The 20,784-nt window shown below is 36.4% G+C and overlaps 1 protein-coding gene across 5 annotated transcripts in view; it reads left to right on the top strand.

Moving 5' to 3' along the window:
* Nucleotides 1-20,784, top strand: part of LOC123564260 (uncharacterized) — a 49,948-nt gene that overhangs the window by 10,968 nt on the left and 18,196 nt on the right. For all 5 annotated transcript variants that reach the window (XM_053536872.1, XM_053536869.1, XM_053536871.1 and 2 more), the window contains exons 3-13: nucleotides 3,191-3,264; nucleotides 8,742-8,791; nucleotides 10,112-10,211; nucleotides 13,456-13,627; nucleotides 14,090-14,764; nucleotides 15,251-15,308; nucleotides 15,816-15,880; nucleotides 17,386-17,520; nucleotides 17,911-18,012; nucleotides 19,702-19,819; nucleotides 20,107-20,248. In XM_053536872.1, coding sequence (XP_053392847.1) covers nucleotides 3,191-3,264; nucleotides 8,742-8,791; nucleotides 10,112-10,211; nucleotides 13,456-13,627; nucleotides 14,090-14,764; nucleotides 15,251-15,308; nucleotides 15,816-15,880; nucleotides 17,386-17,520; nucleotides 17,911-18,012; nucleotides 19,702-19,819; nucleotides 20,107-20,248 — 1,691 coding nt within the window. The remainder of the gene's footprint in view (nucleotides 1-3,190; nucleotides 3,265-8,741; nucleotides 8,792-10,111; nucleotides 10,212-13,455; nucleotides 13,628-14,089; nucleotides 14,765-15,250; nucleotides 15,309-15,815; nucleotides 15,881-17,385; nucleotides 17,521-17,910; nucleotides 18,013-19,701; nucleotides 19,820-20,106; nucleotides 20,249-20,784) is intronic.

Genomic DNA, 20,784 nt, shown 5'->3' with positions numbered 1-20,784 from the left:
TCAATAAGTCTTGAAATTTGGAACACTCAAAAATGGCACATTGGTGGGCGCCAAGATCACTCTGTGATCTCTTGTTGAGTACACGACCCCTACTGACTTTAGGGTCACCAGGTCAAAGGTCAAGGTCACAGGGGCCAATGTTAACTTTTTGCATGAAGGCACTTTACTCACAAACCACTGCACCCAGGACCTTCAAGCTTCACATGCTGATAGTACTTATTGAGTACACAGACCCTACTGACTTTGGGGTCACCAGGTCAAAGGTCAAGGTCACAGGGGCCAATGTTAACTTTTTAGCTCACCTGTCACAAAGTGACAAGGTGAGCTTTTGTGATCGCGCAGCGTCCGTTGTCCGTGCGAAACTTTTGCTTGTGACCACTCTAGAGGTCACATTTTTCATGGGGTCTTTATGAAAATTGGTCAGAATGTTCACCTTGATGATATCTAGGTCAAGTTCGAAACTGGGTCACGTGCCATCAAAAACTAGGTCAGTAGGTCTAAAAATAGAAAAACCTTGTGACCTCTCTAGATGCCATATTTTTCACAAGATCTTCATGAAAATTGGTCAGAATGTTCACCTTGATGATATCTAGGTCAGGTTCATAACTGGGTCACGTGCCTTCAAAAACTAGGTCAGTAGGTCTAAAAATAGAAAAACCTTGTGACCTGTCTAGATGCCATATTTTTCAAAGATCTTAATGAAAATTGATCAGAATGTTCACCTTGATGATATCTAGGTCAAGTTCGAAACTGGGTCACATGCCATCAAAAACTAGGTCAGTAGGTCAAATAATAGAAAAACCTTGTGACCTCTCTAGAGGCCATATTTTTCATGGGATCTGTATGAAAGTTGGTCTGAATGTTCAACTTGATAATATCTAGGTCAAGTTCGAAACTGAATCACTTGTGGTCAAAAACTAGGTCAGTAGGTCTAAAAATAGAAAAACCTTGTGACCTCTCTAGATGCCATATTTTTCACAAGATCTTTATGAAAATTGGTCAGAATGTTCACCTTGATGATATCTAGGTCAAGTTCGTAACTGGGTCACGTGCCATCAAAAACTAGGTCAGTAGGTCAAATAATAGAAAAACCTTGTGACCTCTCTAGAGGCCATATTTTTCATGGGATCTGTATGAAAATCAGTCTGAATGTTCATCTTGATAATATCTAGATCAAGTTCGAAACTGGGTCACATGCCATCAAAAACTAGGTCAGTAGGTCTAAAAATAGAAAAATCTTTTGACCTCTCTACAGACCATATTTTTCAATGGATCTTCATGAAAATTGGTCTGAATGTTCACCTTGATGATATCTAGGTCAGGTTCAAAGGTGGGTCAAGTGCCATCAAAAACTAGGTCAGTAGGTCAAATAATAAAAAACCTTGTGACCTCCCAAGAGGCCATATTTTTCATGGGATCTGTATGAAAGTTGGTCTGAATGTTCATCTTGATGATATCCTGGTCAGGTTCGAAACTGGGTTAACTGCGGTCAAAAACTAGGTCAGTAGGTCTAAAAATAGAAAAACCTTGTGACCTGTCTAGCGGCCATACTGTTGAATGGATCTTCAAGAAAATTGGTCAAAATGTTCACTTTGATTATATCTAGGTCAAGTTCGAAACAGGGTCACGTGCCATCAATAAGTAGGTCAGTAGGTCAAATAATAAAAAAACCTTGTGACCTCTCTAGAGGCCATATTTTTTATGGGATCTGTATGAAATTTGGTCGGAATGTTCATCTTGATGATATCTAGGTCAGGTTCAAAACTGGGTCACATGAGCTCATAAACTAGGTCACTATGTCAAATGATAGAAAAAATGACGTCATACTCAGTTCAAAACTGGGTCATGTGGGGACAGGTGAGCGATTCAGGACCATCATGGTCCTCTTGTTACATGAAGGCACTTTACTCGCAAACCACTGCACACAGGACCTTCAAAATTCACATGCTGATATTACTTATTGAGTACACGACCCCTACTGACTTTGGGGTCAAAGGTCAAGGTCACATGGTCCAATGTTAACTTTTTGCATGAAGGCACTTTACTCGCGAACCACTGCACCAAGGACCTTTAAACTTCACATACTGATAGTACTTATTGAGTACACAACCCCTACTGACTTTTGGGTCACCAGGTTAAAGGTCAAGGTCACCAGGGGGCATTTGTCACCGTTAGTGACAACTCTTGTTTACCACTATAATTATGTAGACAAATCTTTCATTTTACATCAGTAGATTTCTGTAAAAGTGTATACATCTTGGCAATAGATGAAAATCAAGCTATAATTATGTTGCACCTCAGTTCTGAAAAGACTGTTTTTGGTCTTGTTTTAGTCCCATTATTTTTTTTAAGATCTGACAAAGGGCAAATGGAATAAAGCTTAAAAAAAATCTACAAGGTATTGTCGTCACTTCATTGTCGGCATGGTTAAACTTTTTGTATAGGTCCACCTTTCCTCAAAAACCATAAGAGCTACAGCTTTGAAACTTTTTAGTCATCATTAGGTGACTGTGTAGGCCAAGAACCATAACTCTGATATGCACTTTGTCAAAATTATGGCCCTTTTTGTACTTAGAAAATTTGAGTTTCTTGGTTAAAATTTTTGTTTAGGTCCACCTTATCTCAAAACCTATAAGAGCTACAGCTTTGAAACTTTGCACACTTGTTTATCACCATTAGTTGACTGTGTAGGCCAAGAACCATAACTCTAACTTGTATTTTGTCAGAATTATTGCCCTTTTTTGTACTTAGAAATTCTGAACTATAACTCTTCTTGCATACTGACCAGCATTTGCAGACGAACGATGGCACCCGTAGGCAGTGCTCTTGTTATTTGTTCTTAGGGCCTAAGCTGTTTCACATACACACTGAAATGAAACCTAACCAAAGTCTTCTTTTTTTCATTACATATAAATGCACAAGTGCTTTCACTGATAAGCTGAATTTTGATCTAGATGAAAATGTGTAGTATCTGGTAGTTGACATGTAGGATATTACAGTAACTTCAGTATATAGCTTGGTATTGTCTGGAGAAAGTTTGGGTGCAGACATTCCTTTTTGCATAAAAAACAGTCGTCTTCATGATATGATTCAGAATTGCATGCAGACTTCTTTTTTGACTATTACATAAGATTTTCAGATATTTTTTTACTTGATTTGCAAAAATTATTATCATTTAACATTTTTTCAGTATCTAGAAAGTAGAGCAAACAAGAATTTTGTCAGTATCCCTCTTATGGCAGAATATCTACAGGATAAATACCCGTGAGTAGTCATTTTGTTTGTGTGTAATTTATTATTGCTTTGTCCACCGCCATAACTTTTTCAATCAGTTCATTTACATAAACAGTATTTTTTAGCTCGACTATTCGAAGAATAAATAGAGCTATCCTACTCACCACTGCCAGGGCTTTTTCAGGGGGTTTTGGGAAAAAGGCCCCTGGTCATATTGGGAATTTTTAACGCGGTAAATTGTCAAATTTGGGAAAATACACTGACAAATTGAGTTTTTAATTAATATATATTAGTTTAAATCTTCAGTTTCAAATTTCACTGGTAGACAGTATCCCTTTGTGAAATTTTTGGATTTTTTTTTTCAGGATTGTGTTCCAATATTGCCTAAAAATACTGTAACTCTTTATTTGTCATGCTAAAATTTGTGTTTACAGTTTGTTTTCACCAAAGTTATAACTGAAATCCAAAAAGTAGAATGGCAAAGTGCGTGTATTTTCGAGTGTAAAACTGGGTCCCGAAAATACGTGACAATTGATTTTAATGGTATAAGAACTACCTGTCAACATGTTTTGGGTACTTTATTCAATTAATATTTGTGTTTTTATGCATTTTGAGAGGTTTTTGCATACAAATCATACATTTCTTCAGCAAAATCTTGTAATTATTTTTTGCCGAGGTTGCAGACGGTCATGTTGCTAAAAATAGAAACGAGTTGGTTTTTAGCTCACATGTCACAAAGTGACAATGTGAGCTTTTGTGATCACGCAGCGTCCGTCGTCCGTCGTCCGTGCGTGCGTGCGTCCGTGCGTGCGTCCGTGCGTGCGTAAACTTTTGCTTGTGACCACTCTAGAGGTCACATTTTTCATGGGATCTTTATGAAAGTTGGTCAGAATGTTTATCTTGATGATATCTAGGTCAAGTTCGAAACTGGGTCAACTGCGATCAAAAACTAGGTCAGTAGGTCAAATAATAAAAAAACCTTGTGACCTCTCTAGAGGCCATATTTTTCATGGGATCTGTATGAAAGTTGGTCAGAATGTTTATCTTGATGATATCTAGGTCAAGTTCGAAACTGGGTCAACTGCGATCAAAAACTAGGTCAGTAGGTCAAATAATAAAAAAACCTTGTGACCTCTCTAGAGGCCATATTTTTCATGGGATCTGTATGAAAGTTGGTCAGAATGTTCATCTTGATGATATCTAGTGCAAGTTCGAAACTGGGTCAACTGCGGACAAAAAGTAGGTCAGTAGGTCAAATAATAAAAAAACCTTGTGACCTCTCTAGAGGCCATATTTTTCATGGGATCTTCACGAAAGTTATGTCAGTAGGTCAAATAATAAAAAAAACATTGTGACCTCTCTAGAGGCCATATTTTTCGTGGGATCTGTATGAAAGTTGGTCAGAATGTTCATCTTGATGATATCTAGGTCAAGTTCGAAACTGGGTCAACTGCGGTCAAAAACTAGGTCAGTAGGTCTAAAAATAGAAAAACCTTGTGACCTCTCTAGAGGCCATACTTGTGAATGGATCTTCATGAAAATTGGTCAGAATGTTCACCTTGATGATATCTAGGTCAGTTTCGAAACTGGGTCACGTGCCTTCAATAACTAGGTCAGTAGGTCAAATAACAAAAAAACCTTGTGACCTTTCTAGAGGCCATATTTTTCATGGGATCTGTATGAAAATTGGTCAGAATTTTTATCTTGATGATATCTAGGTCAAGTTCGAAACTTGTTCAACTGCGGTCAAAAACTAGGTCAGTAGGTCTAAAAATAGAAAAACCTTGTGACCTCTCTAGAGGCCATACTTTTCAACGGATCTTCATGAAAATAAGTCAGAATGTTCACCTTGATGATATCTAGGTCTTGTTCAAAACTTGGTCACGTGTTTTTAATAACTAGGTCAGTAGGTCAAATAACTAAAAAGCCTTGTGACCTCTCTAGAGGCCATATTTTTCATGGGAACTATATGAAAATTGGTCTGAATGTTCATCTTGATGATATCTAGGTCAGGTTTGAAACTGGGTCAACTGCGGTCAAAAACTAGGTCAGTAGGTCTAAAAATAGAAAAACCTTGTGACCTCTCTAGAGGCCATACTTTTGAATGGATCTTCATGAAAATTGGTCAGAATGTTCACCTTGATGATATCTAGGTCTTGTTCGAAACTGGGTCACGTGCTTCAATAACTAAGTCAGTTGGTCAAATAATAAAAAATCTTGTGACCTCTCTAGAGGCCATATTTTTCAGTGGATCTTCATGAAAATTGGTTAGAATTTTTATCTTGATGATATCTAGATCAGATTCAACACTGGGTCACATGAGCTCAAAAACTAGGTCACAATATCAAATAATAGAAAAAAACGACATCATACTCGGTTTAAAACTGGGTCATGTGGGGACAGGTGAGCGATTCAGGACCATCATGGTCCTCTTGTTCCAACATTTTCTTTGATTTACTTGGCAAACAAAACTAATTGTGCAAGAATTATTATTGAAAAACAGAAAGTAACTGATTTCAGTTGGGAAATTTTTCATTGGATTGGGAATTTTTTTATCCAGATTGGGAAAAATAGAGCATATTTGGCATTGGGAATGGGGCCGAATATCGGCCCCGTGAGATAGGGTGAAAAAGCCCTGACTGCGTAGGTGTCTGCATCACACCTTAACCAGTTAAGTTTTTCATACCAGTCCACATTTGGACATAACCTTTTGAGATAAAGCTTTGAAACTTTCAATACTTGTGTACCATCACCATGTCCAGTTTAAGGCAAGAGTACAAAACTCCATCGAGGATTTTGGCTGAATTATGGCCCCTTTTAACTTACAATTCTCGGTTAAGTTTTTCATATTTTGTGTAAACTGTTTGACATATGGCTTTGAAACTTTTATCACTTGTTTATTATAACAGTCTCTATCTGTAGGCAAGAATACATAACTCTGTCAACTATTTTGGCTGAATTATAGCCCTTTTTGGACTTGAAAATTGGTACAATTTTCGTGCATCAAAATTAATCTAATCAAAATGATACAAGTAAAATAAAAATTGCATAGAGACATGTTTTACCATTTCAATTTGTGGTAAACATTTGAGTTCTTGACACTGCACTGTTTGGATGAAATGTGAAAATATTGCATCTAAGTTCACAAGATTGAATGGGAAGTTGGGATGTCTTTAAGGCTTTGTTAGACTCTTGGTGGTCAAGGGCATTGGCTGTGTTACTAAAAATAGAACTTCCGTTTCCGCTGAGTTTATGTTCTGTTACAGTACAGGTATGTAGTGAAAGTTTGTGTATAGGTTTGAAAAGAAAAGTTTTATCATTGGCAGCCAAGGTTAAAAAACATTGCTTAAATAACATCCTTGGTATGTAGGTGTTCAGTATTGAAAGTAATGTTGGGAATGTGGTAGGACTTGCTGAACAATTTCAAGGCTACTTTCAGTGAAAAATAGAATTTGGTATCCAATGAAATTGAGTTAGGCTTATAACAATTCCTTGATCTGCAATGTTGTATTCAATTAAAGTGGATTTTGCTTGGCCTGCATCCCACAATGCACTTGTGCCAAGTGCAATCCAGTTTTGCAAAATCCATGAGAGCTGAATTGAAGAACATTGTACTGTTTTAATAACCATTTGAGCCGCGCCATGAGAAAACCAACATAGTGGGTTTGCGACCAGCATGGATCCAGACCAGCCTGCGCATCCGCGCAGTCTGGTCAGGCTCCATGCTGTTCGCTTTCAAAGCCTATAGTAATTAGAGAAACTGTAATCGAAAAGCATGGATCCTGACCAGACTGCGCGGATGCGCAGGCTGGTCAGGATCCATGCTGGTTGCAAACCCACTATGATGGTTTTCTCATGGCACGGCTCATTTTATTTCATACATATACCTATTTCTAGTGTTATATCAGCCAAAATTGACCTCCGTTAATAAGACTGAAAACTTGTTTATGTCTTTTCTGACGTCTTCATATTAATATTTGCTGTCATTACTAAAGCAAGTTGTCCAACCATTGAATATTTTGCCATATTTTAAGTTTGAACTTAAGTTGAATCCAGGGTTTTATATTTGCTAGTGAATTACAGGCTGCATTTCAGAGAGAAAATTCATATGTATATAATAAACCAGTCTTTAGCTTCCGGTACAGTGTAGAAACTAGGTTTGTTGACCATTATGATTAATATTTTTTTGTGGAGCTGAAGGTCATTGTATTAAAACAAGAATAGAATTCATTTCTTGTTAATATTTTTGGACATGGTGAAGCTCTTTTGGTCAAATTTGGCATGAAGGTATACTTTAAAATGTATAACCGATATATTGACACTATCCAAGTGAAACTTGACATTATGTTTTTTAAGCCACCAAAGGGAGTCATTTAGTTATTGTACTGTAGTTTGTCAGTCTGAAATTAAAAAGAGACTGTCAGCTGTAAATTTTAAGCCATTCAAGAGATTTCAGTGACACTTTACACAAATTTTAATCATATTGAGAAGGTGTATCAGCTGCAAGAGTCAGGTCCACACATCCAAGGTCAAAGGTCACGGAAAAGGACTTTTAAACTAAACCTAACAACCCTTTGTCACTTGTGCCATTTCAAGAGTGTTTTGCAAACACATCTCTTGTTTTACACTTGCATAATCTTTGGTTTCATAGAGCTGACAATGACATGGCAAGAAGAAAACAAGATTTTCGTGGAAGTTGTTTTGCAGTTTTCATTTGAGTTTAATCTTAAGTCATACCAAAGAACTTTACATTTCCAGCTTGTGTGCATTAAACTGGTACTTCTCTTTAGCTCATCTGATTTTTTAAAAAAAAAAGATGAGTTATTGTCATCACTTGATCGGCATTGGCATTGGCGTTTTTCTTGCCTGGTTAAGTTCTATGTTTAGGTCAGCTTTTCTCCTAAACTATCAAAGCTATTGCTTTAAAACTTGCAACACTTGTTTACCATCAATAGGTGACTCTGTACTGCAAGAAACATAACTCCATCCTGCTTTTTGCAAGAATTATGGCCCCTTTTGGACTTAGAAAATGTCAGATTTCTTGGTTAAGTTTTGTGTTATAGGTCAGTTTTTCTCCTTAACAGTCAAAGCTATTGCTTTAAAACTTGGAGCGGTTATTCACCATTAAAAGCCTACTCTGCACAGCAAGTACCATAACTCTACATTGCTTTTTGCAAAATTATGGCCCTTTTTGGAATTAGAAAATCAGATTTCTTGGTTAAGTTTTGTGTTTAGGTCAGCTTTTCTCCTAACCTATCAAAGTTATTGCTTTAAAACTTGCAATACTTGTTCACCATCAAAAGCTGACTCTGTACAGCAAGAAACTTAACTCCATCCTGCTTTTTGCAAGAATTATGGCCCCTTTTGGACTTATAAAATATCATAAAAACACAAGGGTAGGACAGTATTTCTATTATACAGAGACAAAATAATCAGATGAGCGTCTGCACCCGCAAGGCGGTGCTCTTGTTATTTAAATAGTTTTCAGCCCTGTGCACTTTTTTCAGGGAATATGGAAGGAAGAAGAAAAGTATGTTTATACAGTATGTGGATAAAGGTAAATTTAGTTGACAAGTTAATGATAGGCTTGCCCTGCACATGATCTGATGGAGATTTGCACTGTATACATGTATCAGTAGTATTGAGACGAGAAATCCTACAGTATCTTAGAAAATTGGTACTTATTTTTCTGTAAAAAACTAACATTAGTTAAAAGAAGACAAAGATACCAAAAATGACACATTTATCTCTGTATACTTAAATATAAACTGTGTACAATGCAATACTGTGAAATCATTTTATTTCTTGAGCATTAACTTTGTGGTTATGTCCAAAATGGCTGTATTGTGAGCATATGAATGCAATACTTATTACACTTGTATGTAAACATGTCTACAGTGCAATACCTCATACACTTACATGTAAACCTGTCTACAGTGCAATACTTCATACAGTTGTATGTAAAAATGCCCAACAGTGCAATACTTCATACATTGTATGTAAACCTGTCTACAGTGCAATACTTCATACAGTTGTATGTAAAAATGCTGACAGTGAAATACTTCATACAGTTGTATGTAAACCTGTCTACACTTGCAATACTTCATACAGTTGTATGTAAAATGCCACCAGTGCAATACTTCATACATTGTATGTAAACCTGTCTACAGTGCAATACTTCATACAGTTGTATGTAAAAATGCTGACAGTGAAATACTTCATACAGTTGTATGTAAACCTGTCTACACTTGCAATACTTCATACAGTTGTATGTAAAAATGCCCAACAGTGCAATACTTCATACATTGTATGTAAACCTGTCTACAGTGCAATACTTCATACAGTTGTATGTAAAAATGCCCAACAGTGCAATACTTCATACATTTGTCTGCAGTGCAATACTTTACACACTTTTATGTAAACTTGTCTACACTGCAGTACTTCACACACTTTTATGTAAACTTGTCTACACTGCTGTACTTCACACACTTTTTTGTAAACTTGTCTACACTGCAGTACTTCATATACCTGAAATATATGTAACCTGTCTACTGTGCAGTACTTTAATACACCTTTTTACAAACCTGTGCACATTGCAGTACTTAATACACCTGTTTGTAAATACTCCCATTTGTAAACCTGTGGATAGTGCAGTACTTTGTAATTCTTTATTTACAATTAGCTGATGTAACAAGGTTAGTCAGGGGAGGACAAGAACCATTATATGAATGATTTATGCTGGACACAACAAAGTTTCTTAAATTATAGTATCTTCCAAAATCCTAACTAATGGGGGCACCATCTGTATCGATGATAAAATATTGAGATGCGTGCACACATCACATACTTATATAACCATACTGTACTTTTGCTTTAGCATACTCTTACATGGAGAAGCCGAGCTATAATGATCCGCCTCCTCCATTGTCAGACACTGATGAGAACAGCAGCACTGAGAAGGAGCTTGTTGAGGAAAAGTAAACAGAACTTTATGTTTTCTCAAAGATTGAGTCTCTGCTTTAACCTTTTCAGTAAATTTTGATATAAAAACTTTATTATTCACTCTAGTGAGTCAGTGGAAAGAAAGCTATTTACATTGGATTTGGAGAAATTGTTGTACATTTTGTAGGTTCTAAACCTTTTAAAGATGGAAAATGCATATTTGTTCAATAATTTTTTTATGCCCCAGAAGGGAGGCATATTAGTTTTCAACTGTCCGTCCGTTTGTTAGATCGTTCATTCGTTCGTCACGACGTTAACTTTTTGCATGAAGGCACTTTACTCGCGAACCACTGCACCCAGGACCTTCAAACTTCACGTGCTGATAGTACTTATTGAGTACACGACCCCTACTGACTTTTGGGTCACCAGGTTAAAGGTCAAGGTCACCAGGTCAAACGTTAACTTTTTGCATGAAGGCACTTTAATAGCGAACCACTGCACCCAGGACCTTCAAACTTCACATGCTGATAGTACTTATTGAATACACGACCCCTACTGACTTTGGGGTCACCAGGTCAAAGGTCAAGGTCACCAGGTCAAAGTTAACATTTTGTATGAAGGCACTTTACTAGCGAACCACTGCACATAGGACCTTCAAACTTCACATGCTGATAGTACTTATTGAGTACACGACCAGTCAGTAGGTCAAAGGTCAAGGTCACCTGGTCAGACGTTAACTTTTTGCATGAAGGCACTTTACTCGCGCACCACTGCACCCAGGACCTTCAAACTTCACATGCTGATAGTACTTATTGAGTACACGACCCCTACTGACTTTGGGGTCACCAGGTCAAAGGTCAAGGTCACCAGGTCAAAGGTCAAGGCACTGTGGGGGCATTTGTCACCATTAGTGACAGCTCTTGTTTATGAAATGAATCCTAGGATGGGAGAAAGACTGCTTTTTGTAGTCCAAAAAAGACAGTGCTGGGGGCACAAAGAGTCTTACACATTTTATTATTTCTCATGAACAAACTCAGCAAAACCAAATCTTGTTGTTATTCTATGCTTCCAGAGAATCTTTTTATAGGTTGATTGAAATTAAAAATCAAATTTAAAGCTCTTAAAGATTGGACTTTTTAAATAAAAGCAGAAGGTGGAATGGCCCCAGAACAAACTGAAATGAGGGTCCTGACAGTACACTGTTCTTTTTTGTTAGCTCACCTGTCACAAAGTGACAAGGTGAGCTTTTGTGATCGCGGGGCGTCTGTCGTCTGTCGTCCGTCCGTCCGTGCGTCCGTGCGTCCGTGCGTCCGTAAACTTTTGCTTGTGACCACTCTAGAGGTCACATTTTTCATGGGATCTTTATGAAAGTTGGTCAGAATGTTCATCTTGATGATATCTAGGTCAAGTTCGAAACTGGGTCACGTGCCATCAAAAACTAGGTCAGTAGGTCTAAAAATAGAAAAACCTTGTGACCTCTCTAGAGGTCATATATTTCACAAGATCTTCATGAAAATTGGTCAGAATGTTCACCTTGATGATATCTAGGTCAAGTTCGAAACTGGGTCACGTGCCATCAAAAACTAGGTCAGTAGGTCTAAAAATAGAAAAACCTTGTGACCTCTCTAGAGGCCATATATTTCACAAGATCTTCATGAAAATTGGTCAGAATGTTCACCTTGATGATATCTAGGTCAAGTTCGAAACTGGATCACGTGCCATCAAAAACTAGGTCAGTAGGTCTAAAAATAGAAAAACCTTGTGACCTCTCTAGAGGCCATATATTTCACAAGATCTTCATGAAAATTGGTCAGAACGTTCACCTTGATGGTATCTAGGTCAAGTTCGAAACTGGGTCACGTGCCCTCAAAAACTAGGTCAGTAGGTCAAATAATAGAAAAACCTTGTGACCTCTCTAGAGGCCATATTTTTCATGGGATCTGTATGAAAGTTGGTCTGAATGTTCATCTTGATGATATCTAGGTCAAGTTCGAAACTGGGTCACGTGCCGTCAAAAACTAGGTCAGTAGTTCTAAAAATAGAAAAACCTTGTGACCTCTCTAGAGGCCATATATTTCATGAGATCTTCATGAAAATTGGTCAGAATGTTCATCTTGATGATATCTAGGTCAAGTTCGAAAGTGGGTCACGTGCCATCGAAAACTAGGTCAGTAGGTCAAATAATAGAAAAACCTTGTGACCTCTCTAGAGGCCATATTTTTCATGGGATCTGTATGAAAGTTGGTCTGAATGTTCATCTTGATGATATCTAGGTCAAGTTCGAAAGTGGGTCACGTGCCTTCAAAAACTAGGTCAGTAGGTCAAATAATAGAAAAACCTTGTGACCTCTCTAAAGGCCATATTTTTCATGGGATCTGTATGAAAATTGGTCTGGATGTTCATCTTGATGATATCTAGGTCAAGTTCGAAACTGGGTCAACTGCAGTCAAAAACTAGGTCAGTAGGTCTAAAAATAGAAAAACCTTGTGACCTCTCTAGAGGCCATACTTATGAATGGATCTTCATGAAAATTGGTCAGAATGTTCACCTTGATGATATCTAGGTCAAGTTTGAAACTGGGTCACGTGTCTTAAAAAACTAGGTCAGTAGGTCAAATAATAAAAAAAACCTTGTGACCTCTCTAGAGGCCATACTTTTCATGGGATCTGTATGAAAGTTGGTCTGAATGTTCATCTTGATGATATCTAGGTCAAGTTTGAAACTGGGTCAACTGCGGTAAAAAACTAGGTCAGTAGGTCTAAAATTATTAAAATCTTTTGACCTCTCTAGAGGCCATATTTTTCAATGGATCTTCATGAAAATTGATCTGAATGTTCACCTTGGTGATATCTAGGTCAAGTTCGAAACTGGGTCACATGCGGTCAAAAACTAGGCCAGTAGGTATAAAAATAGAAAAACCTTGTGACCTCTCTAGAGGCCATATTTTTCATGAGATCTTCATGAAAATTAGTGAGAATGTTCACCTTGATGATATCTAGGTAAAGTTCAAAACAGGGTCAGGTACCTTCGAAAACTAGGTCAATAGGTCAAATAATAGAAAAACCTTGTGACCTCTCTAGAGACCATATTTTTCAATGGATCTTCATGAAAATTGGTCAGAATTTTTATCTTGATAATATCTAGGTCAAGTTCAAAACTGGGTCACATGAGCTCAAAAACTAGGTCACTATGTCAAATAATAGAAGAAACGACTTCATACTCAAAACTGGGTCATGTGGGAAGAGGTGAGCGACCATCATGGTCCTCTTGTTGTTTTAGTGGTCACTATGTATGGAAGAATGTATCAGAACATTCTCGAGAGATACCTGATGTTGAGGATGAGGCGGAGGATGGAGGTGATGAGGTTACCGTGAACAACGATTCATACTCCTCCTCCGATGGTGAGGATATTACCTCATCTGTCAAAATGGAGCAGTTGGTTGAGTACAAGGTATGTGGAAGATAAATTATATCTTGAAACAATCTATATTGATTAATTATAATCTGAGTGGTAATGGGGAAGATGTTTCCTGTTCATGCTAATTGACTTTTCTACAGCCTGATGGTGCCTTATTTAAACAAGAATATTAAGGGTATGTATAACTTCATTCATTTGAGGCAGGGTGTGTCTTTCAGATCAGTTTAAGGTCATTTTCACACCAAGAGACACCATCTGGGGTTCCTGCACTTTTATCTTGCCCAGTACTTGCAACACAATAACATAACTTTTGCTAAAAAATTTCTTGTATGATTAATTTCAAAGCGGAAAATTTTAGTCATTTCATTGAGAAATTTCAATTAAGTCTCAATAAAATGTATCATGTGGTAAAATAATGAAATAAATATATTGTTCTACTATCAAAATAGCTGTGAGATATTGTCCTGAATCAAGATTAGATTCTCTTATTGACAGGATTCTAATGCCATCAACAACAGATTGATGAACATGTACAGAAACAGCCCTACACATGTGTCAAAGCCTGCAGCAGACGACAAGAAAAGAAAAGCTTTGGAGACACCAAAAACAACAATTGTAAAGAAGTCGAAATCAGAAACCAAGGTGCTCTACCCCAGTCCTAATGTGCTAGAGAGAAACATCTCTTCAACAGGTCTTGTAGGACCACGGAGGACCGCTAATGATAAATACTTTATAGATAGAAAGGGAGATAATGTCAGTTCTAAGAAAGACAATCCTGAAAATAAGGAGTCAAGGGAGGTAACTATACAAAAATTCCTAGGTGATTTACCATCAAGGACTTCATTTAGTGCTTACGTATCAGGTAAAAGTGACCCAAGAATGAAAGGAGGAACACTGTATCGTGTTTTTTCAGGGAAAACGGAGACAGATCACCAAGCTAGTTTATTACACAGTGGTATAACATCAGACAATGTTGGGGTGACCAACTCGGCACCAAAATCACCAGTGGCAGGGGATTCAGTAGAAAATGTACGTGTTACATTAATAGACCCAAGGAAAAATAGGGAAAGAGACAATGCAGAAAGTATAGATATTGGTGGAGCAGAAACACAGAGTCAGGCAAGAGGTTTGGGAAAAGGTAAACTCAACAGAACACCCAAGAAAAAAAAGGTAATAATAGATAACAGTATGTTTGCATTATCCAGTGGCTTATCTGGGCTAGAATTAAGGTGTTTTTTTTAGCCCAAGTGTAAGAAATTTTAACTTACATATTACATGCTTTACTGGCTGTTGTGATCAACCAGTTTCTAGATAGAAATTTTATATTATTACATGAATAACTGTTTTTATGTAGATTAGTTCAAAAGTATTAATTTTTGCAAAGGAGTGTAATTCCTTGAATTTTGCTGCCTAGTTTGCTGTCAGACATTTTGTAACAACATCAGTGGATTGAGGCTTGCATTATGGTTGATATTAATTATTAATTCAGAAATTAAATTTATTATACCACCGATTAATATATTTCAGTATAATTTTAGATCAACATTTTTGAAATCAAAGTAGTTGAATATATTCCTTAAAACTGTCAATTTTACCATGCCAGTCTAAAATTCTGAGCAGGTCTACTGATTTTAAGTATAATGTTTATTATATTAGAGTGGTTCAAAAATCAAGAAACATGACGACAGTGATTCTGAGGACAGGAAGGAGAAAGGTATGTGTTTATTTATAATCTGTCTAAATATTCTCTTAAGAAAACTGTTCCATTTATATTTTATAAAATCTTAAATATTTTTAAGAAGTTAAATTCTGAATTATTCATATTGTGTCAGGGAACGTCTATAAATTAATTTAGAAAAGACTGTCAATGCTGCAGATAGTCTCTTTGAAAAAGAACATGATCTGAAATTTAGCATTGGTTATCTTACACTACTTACAGAATAATTTCTCAGTAGACATGTACACTTAAATATGGAAATGGGGCTGTTGATTGTGCAGATTCTGTCATTTTGTTGTTCTAGAGTTGCATCGTCACCAGCAAACCTGAAAGTAGAAAATTTTGTCACTTTGTCAGGTTTTCTGATGGCATCATACATATAGTCAGGTAAATCTTCCTATATAAATCTTGCCAGATATATTCTGTTTTCTGATAGTCATTTTTCAGGATGAAACATTAATACTTTAGAATTCAGAAGTTTACATGATATACAATAAATTACAGGATTGTCTGTACAGAAGTCCAGTGTGACCTTTGCTGATGTTGGTGGCAATGAAACCACTTTAATTGTAAGTTATCTTTGAAACTTGTTCTAATGTAGTGTTGTCTACCTATCTTTGTCTCAGGTTCTTATGTAGAGTGTTGTTTACCTCTGTATGATACAGGTTCTTATGTAGTGTTGTTTACCTCTGTATGATACAGGTTCTTATGAAGTGTTGTTTACCTCTGTATGATACAGGTTCTTATGAAGTGTTGTTTACCTCTGTATGATACAGGTTCTTATGTAGTGTTGTTTACCTCTGTATGATACATGTTCTTATGAAGTGTTGTTTACCTCTGTATGATACAGGTTCTTATGTAGTGTTGTTTACCTCTGTATGATACAGGTTCTGATGAAGTGTTGTTTACCTCTGTATGATACATGTTCTTATGTAGTGTTGTTTACCTCTGTATGATACAGGTTCTTATGAAGTGGTGTTTACCTCTGTATGATACAGGTTCTATGAAGTATGTGTTTACCTCTGTATGATACAGTTCTTATGTATGTTGTTTACCTCTGTATGATACAGTTCTGATGAAGTGTTGTTTACCTCTGTATGATACAGGTTCTATGTAGTGTTTGTTACCTCTGTATAATCAGGTTCTGATGAATGTTTTTACCTCTGTATATCAGGTTCTGATGTAATGTTATTTACCTCTCTATAATTCAGGTTCTGATGTAATGTTATTTACCTCTCTATAATTTCAGTTCTTGTATGTTTACCTCTGTATATCAGGTTCTGATGAAGTGTGTATTACCTCTATAATTCAGGTTCTGATGAATGTTATTTACCTCTTAATCTCAGATTCTGATTAAATGTTACTTTACCTCCCTATAATTCAGGTTCTGATGTAATGTTATTTACTCTCTATAATTCAGGTTCTGATGTAATGTTACTGACCTCTCTGTAATTCAGGTTCTGATGTAATGTGATTTACCTCTCTATAATTCAGGTTCTGATGTAATGTGATTTACCTCTCTATAATTCAGGTTCTGGTGTAATGTGATTTACCTCTCTATAATTCAGGTTCTGGTGTAATGTGATTTACCTCTCTATAATTCAGGTTCTGGTGTAATGTGATTTACCTCTCTATAATTCAGGTTCTGATGTAATGTGATTTACCTCTCTATAATTCAGGTTCTGATGTAATGTGATTTACCTCTCTATAATTCAGGTTCTGGTGTTATGTGATTTACCTCTCTATAATCATAACTAAGATTCAAATATTTTGTTGTTTACCTCTCTTTATTTGAGGTTTAGCTGCTTAATTTGATCTTTCAACTATTTAGTGTCAAAGTTTACATTTGCAGTTTTCTGATTTTGTTAAAACGTTACTTACCTGTAATTTCACCTTTAATAAACTGTATTTATATAAACTTAGCCAAAATATTTACAGCAGGTTTAACTTGCTACAATATTTAAAACTTGCTGTGATAAATATGCAAAACAATAGCATGTTAAGCTGTTTTCAGTTTAGCATCTAATTTGAAATACTGATAGCTAGAATCTAAGAACAAGGTTTATTTCATCAGGATATTTGCAAATTACTGGTGCACATGCGTCACCCAGAGGTCTACCAGCAACTGGGAGTGACCCCACCCAGGGGGTTCTTACTTCATGGTCCACCAGGATGTGGTAAAACTCTGCTCGCCAATGCCATAGCTGGGGTAAGATTCTAATTTACATATTCAGCTTTAAAATGGTTATGTACACAGTTGATGTTTTATGCCTGAACACTTGAACAGAATTAAAGAAATCTTGATCTTTCCATCACCCGTTATGTAAAAACCTGGTTACTGCTTATTTCTCAGTTTATTATCAAGGACTTTTATAACTGGTACTTGCAAAAACCAGATAAAACTGTAATTAGTTTACTGCAATTTGTGGTCTTTGTCACAGATCAGCAAAATCTGAGCAAAGCACCAGTATACACCATATCAGATTAGGTTCAAACAGTAACAGTAACATGTTAATTGTACAACTTTATTCATTTATTCTGAGATTCCAACCATTTTAGATGTATTAGATTACATGTTTGTATAATTGATTATTTATAGGAGCTGGATTTGGCCATGATAAAACTAGCAGCTACAGAAATAGTGTCTGGAGTGTCGGGCAACTCCGAGGAGAAAATCAGAGACCTCTTTGATAAAGCTGCGGTAAGTTCTGTATGTTTTTGTGGAAAGTTAAGTATCACATGACGCTATATTTGATATTATTATATGTTCTAAAAATAACATAAATTTCATTGGCTGACACCGCTCATCTTCTTTCAAAATATATTTCATGTTTAATGGTTAGTGGGTTTTCCCCATTAAATGTGACTTTCCTTTCTCAAAATAGAGTGGAAGTTATTTATTGTTACTTTCAAGCAACAAATATTTGTTACTTATTCATAAACCTGAATCCATATAATAAAACAGTTATTAACTCTTGAGCCATTGGATATAATGTGATATTCACAGGAAGACGGCAATATTACCCTCTTCCGGTGAATATCACATCATATCCAATGGCTCAAGAGTCAATAATTGTATAATATTACATGTTGTGTATTGAAAAGAAAAAAAAAATGTAGTAATCATATTAAAACTATAACAACTATAGCGTCGAAGCTTTATGCACTTGTTTATAGTCTTAATTTGAGCAAGAAGGATAAGAACCAGAGCTCTCACTGGCATTTTTTGTTAGGATTCAACCTTTCTTGTACATAGAAAATTGGAATTCCTTAGTTAATTTTCTTTAGGTCCACTTTTCATGAATTCTATAAGAGCTAAAAAGTTCACATTGACACTTAATACACTTCTTTATTATTAGAATAGTATGTAGGCTTAAAAGCATAACTCTATTCATTTTGTAAGATTTACAGCCATAGGTATTTTTATACACTCATCTCTGAAAGAAGGGCATATTATGTGAACACAGTGGTTTGCGGGTGGGCGGTTAGCGTCCAAAGCATGTCCACTCTCTAAGTTGAACAGTTTTCATCCGATCTTCACCAAACTTGCTGACAATGTTTATGGGCATAATATCTTGTCCAAGTTCAATAACCACTAAAATCGCTCCAGGCAATCTTGGATTATGGCTCTTGAATTACTCGAAAAACTGCGAATTTAGCCTTGTCCGCTCACTAAGTCAAACAGTTTTTATCCGATCTTCACCAAACTTGCTGACAATGTTTGTGGGCATAATATCTTGTCCAAGTTCGATAGCCACCCAAATCACCCCGGGCACTCTTGGATTATGGCCCATGAATTACTCGAAAATCTGTGAATTTAGCCTTGTCCGCTCTCTAAGTCAGTTTTCATCCGACAGGAGTATTTTGTGACAGTCTGGCACTCTTGTTTAGGCTAGCTATTCTTGAAAACTATAACAGCTATAGCTTTGAAACTATTAACTTCTTAATACTCAGTAGATGAATAAGGAGGTCAGGAACTCTTTTCTTTCATATTGCTTAATGTCAGGGACCTATGATGAATGTTGACACCTGCAGTCGGTATTCTTTTTATTCTGCTGAACAATTTATTAAAACGCAGCTGAAAAATGTATCAAATTTGGTTAGTTATAAATGACAGAAGAGCTAAGAATGTATCTTTTGGGGGGAAATTGCAACATTACTGCTTTGATACTTGGACTAGGATGTAGTATGAACATTTTGTAATGTACTACAGGAGAGTGCACCGTGTGTGGTGTTTATAGATGAGATAGATGCAGCTGAAAAATGTATCAAATTTGGTTAGTTATAAATGACAGAAGAGCTAAGAATGTATCTTTTGGGGGAAATTGCAACATTACTGCTTTGATACTTGGACTAGGATGTAGTATGAACATTTTGTAATGTACTGCAGGAGAGTGCACCGTGTGTGGTGTTTATAGACGAGATAGATGCTATCACACCAAAGAGAGAGACGGCCTCCAAGGACATGGAGAGAAGGATTGTAGCACAATTACTCGCTTGTATGGATGGTAAGGTTTAAATATCTTCTCTAGTTCAACTACATAACACTACTGTTTAATGTCATTACACAAAGGAATTGTATCTTATGCTAGTGTAGGCTGTTTTATATGGCTACTTTTAAGTTTTTGAGCCATATAGAGATTACCTTGTGGGAGTCACATCTTCTCATCTTGTCTGTCTCTGATGTGTTTTGTTTGTATAACCTCTTTTAAGATTTTGTTGACTTCTCTGGTTGTTGTAGATATTCTCAATATTAACTTTGCTTAGAAATAGTGATTTACTGTTTTCTTTGCAGATTTGAATGCCAATCCTGCATGTCATGTATTAGTAATTGGTGCTACAAACCGACCAGACTCCCTAGACCCTGCGTTACGGAGAGCAGGGAGATTTGATCGGGAAATATGTCTTGGTATACCAGACGAGCAGTCAAGATTAAGGTAAATATTTGTTCACTTGAATGATAAAAACTATTTTTGAATTCAAATTACCTCAGATGAGAAGCTTTTCTGACGAAGTAAAATTCAGTTCATTCTAATAAATTTGAGAATGTCATTTTACCAGTCTCCCCCATGGAAATCATGCCTTGTAAAACTATTACAAACATGCCTGCTGAGCTCAGTAGGTAGAACGCAGATCTACAGATCGCGGGGTCCTGAGTTCAATCCTTGGGTTGGGCGTATGTTCTCCGTGGCGATTTGATAAAAGACATTGTATCTGAAATCATTCGTCCTCCACCTCTGATTAATATGGGGAAGTTGGCAGTAATTTGTGGAGTACAGGTTTGTACTGGTACAGAATCCAGGAACACTGGTTAGGTTTACTGCCAGCCATTACATAACTGAAATATTGTTGAAAAATGGCGTTAAACCCAAAACAACAACAAAAAACTGTTACAGTATTTGTGCTAAGTGGACATTTATTTGTTTTTTAGAGATTAATAATTAATAATTAATAAGTTTCTACAAACTTTGAA

The sequence above is a fragment of the Mercenaria mercenaria genome, chromosome 2, assembly GCF_021730395.1.
Source record: "Mercenaria mercenaria strain notata chromosome 2, MADL_Memer_1, whole genome shotgun sequence".
Lineage (NCBI taxonomy): Eukaryota > Metazoa > Mollusca > Bivalvia > Venerida > Veneridae > Mercenaria > Mercenaria mercenaria.
This window is presented reverse-complemented; position numbering and strand designations above follow the sequence as displayed.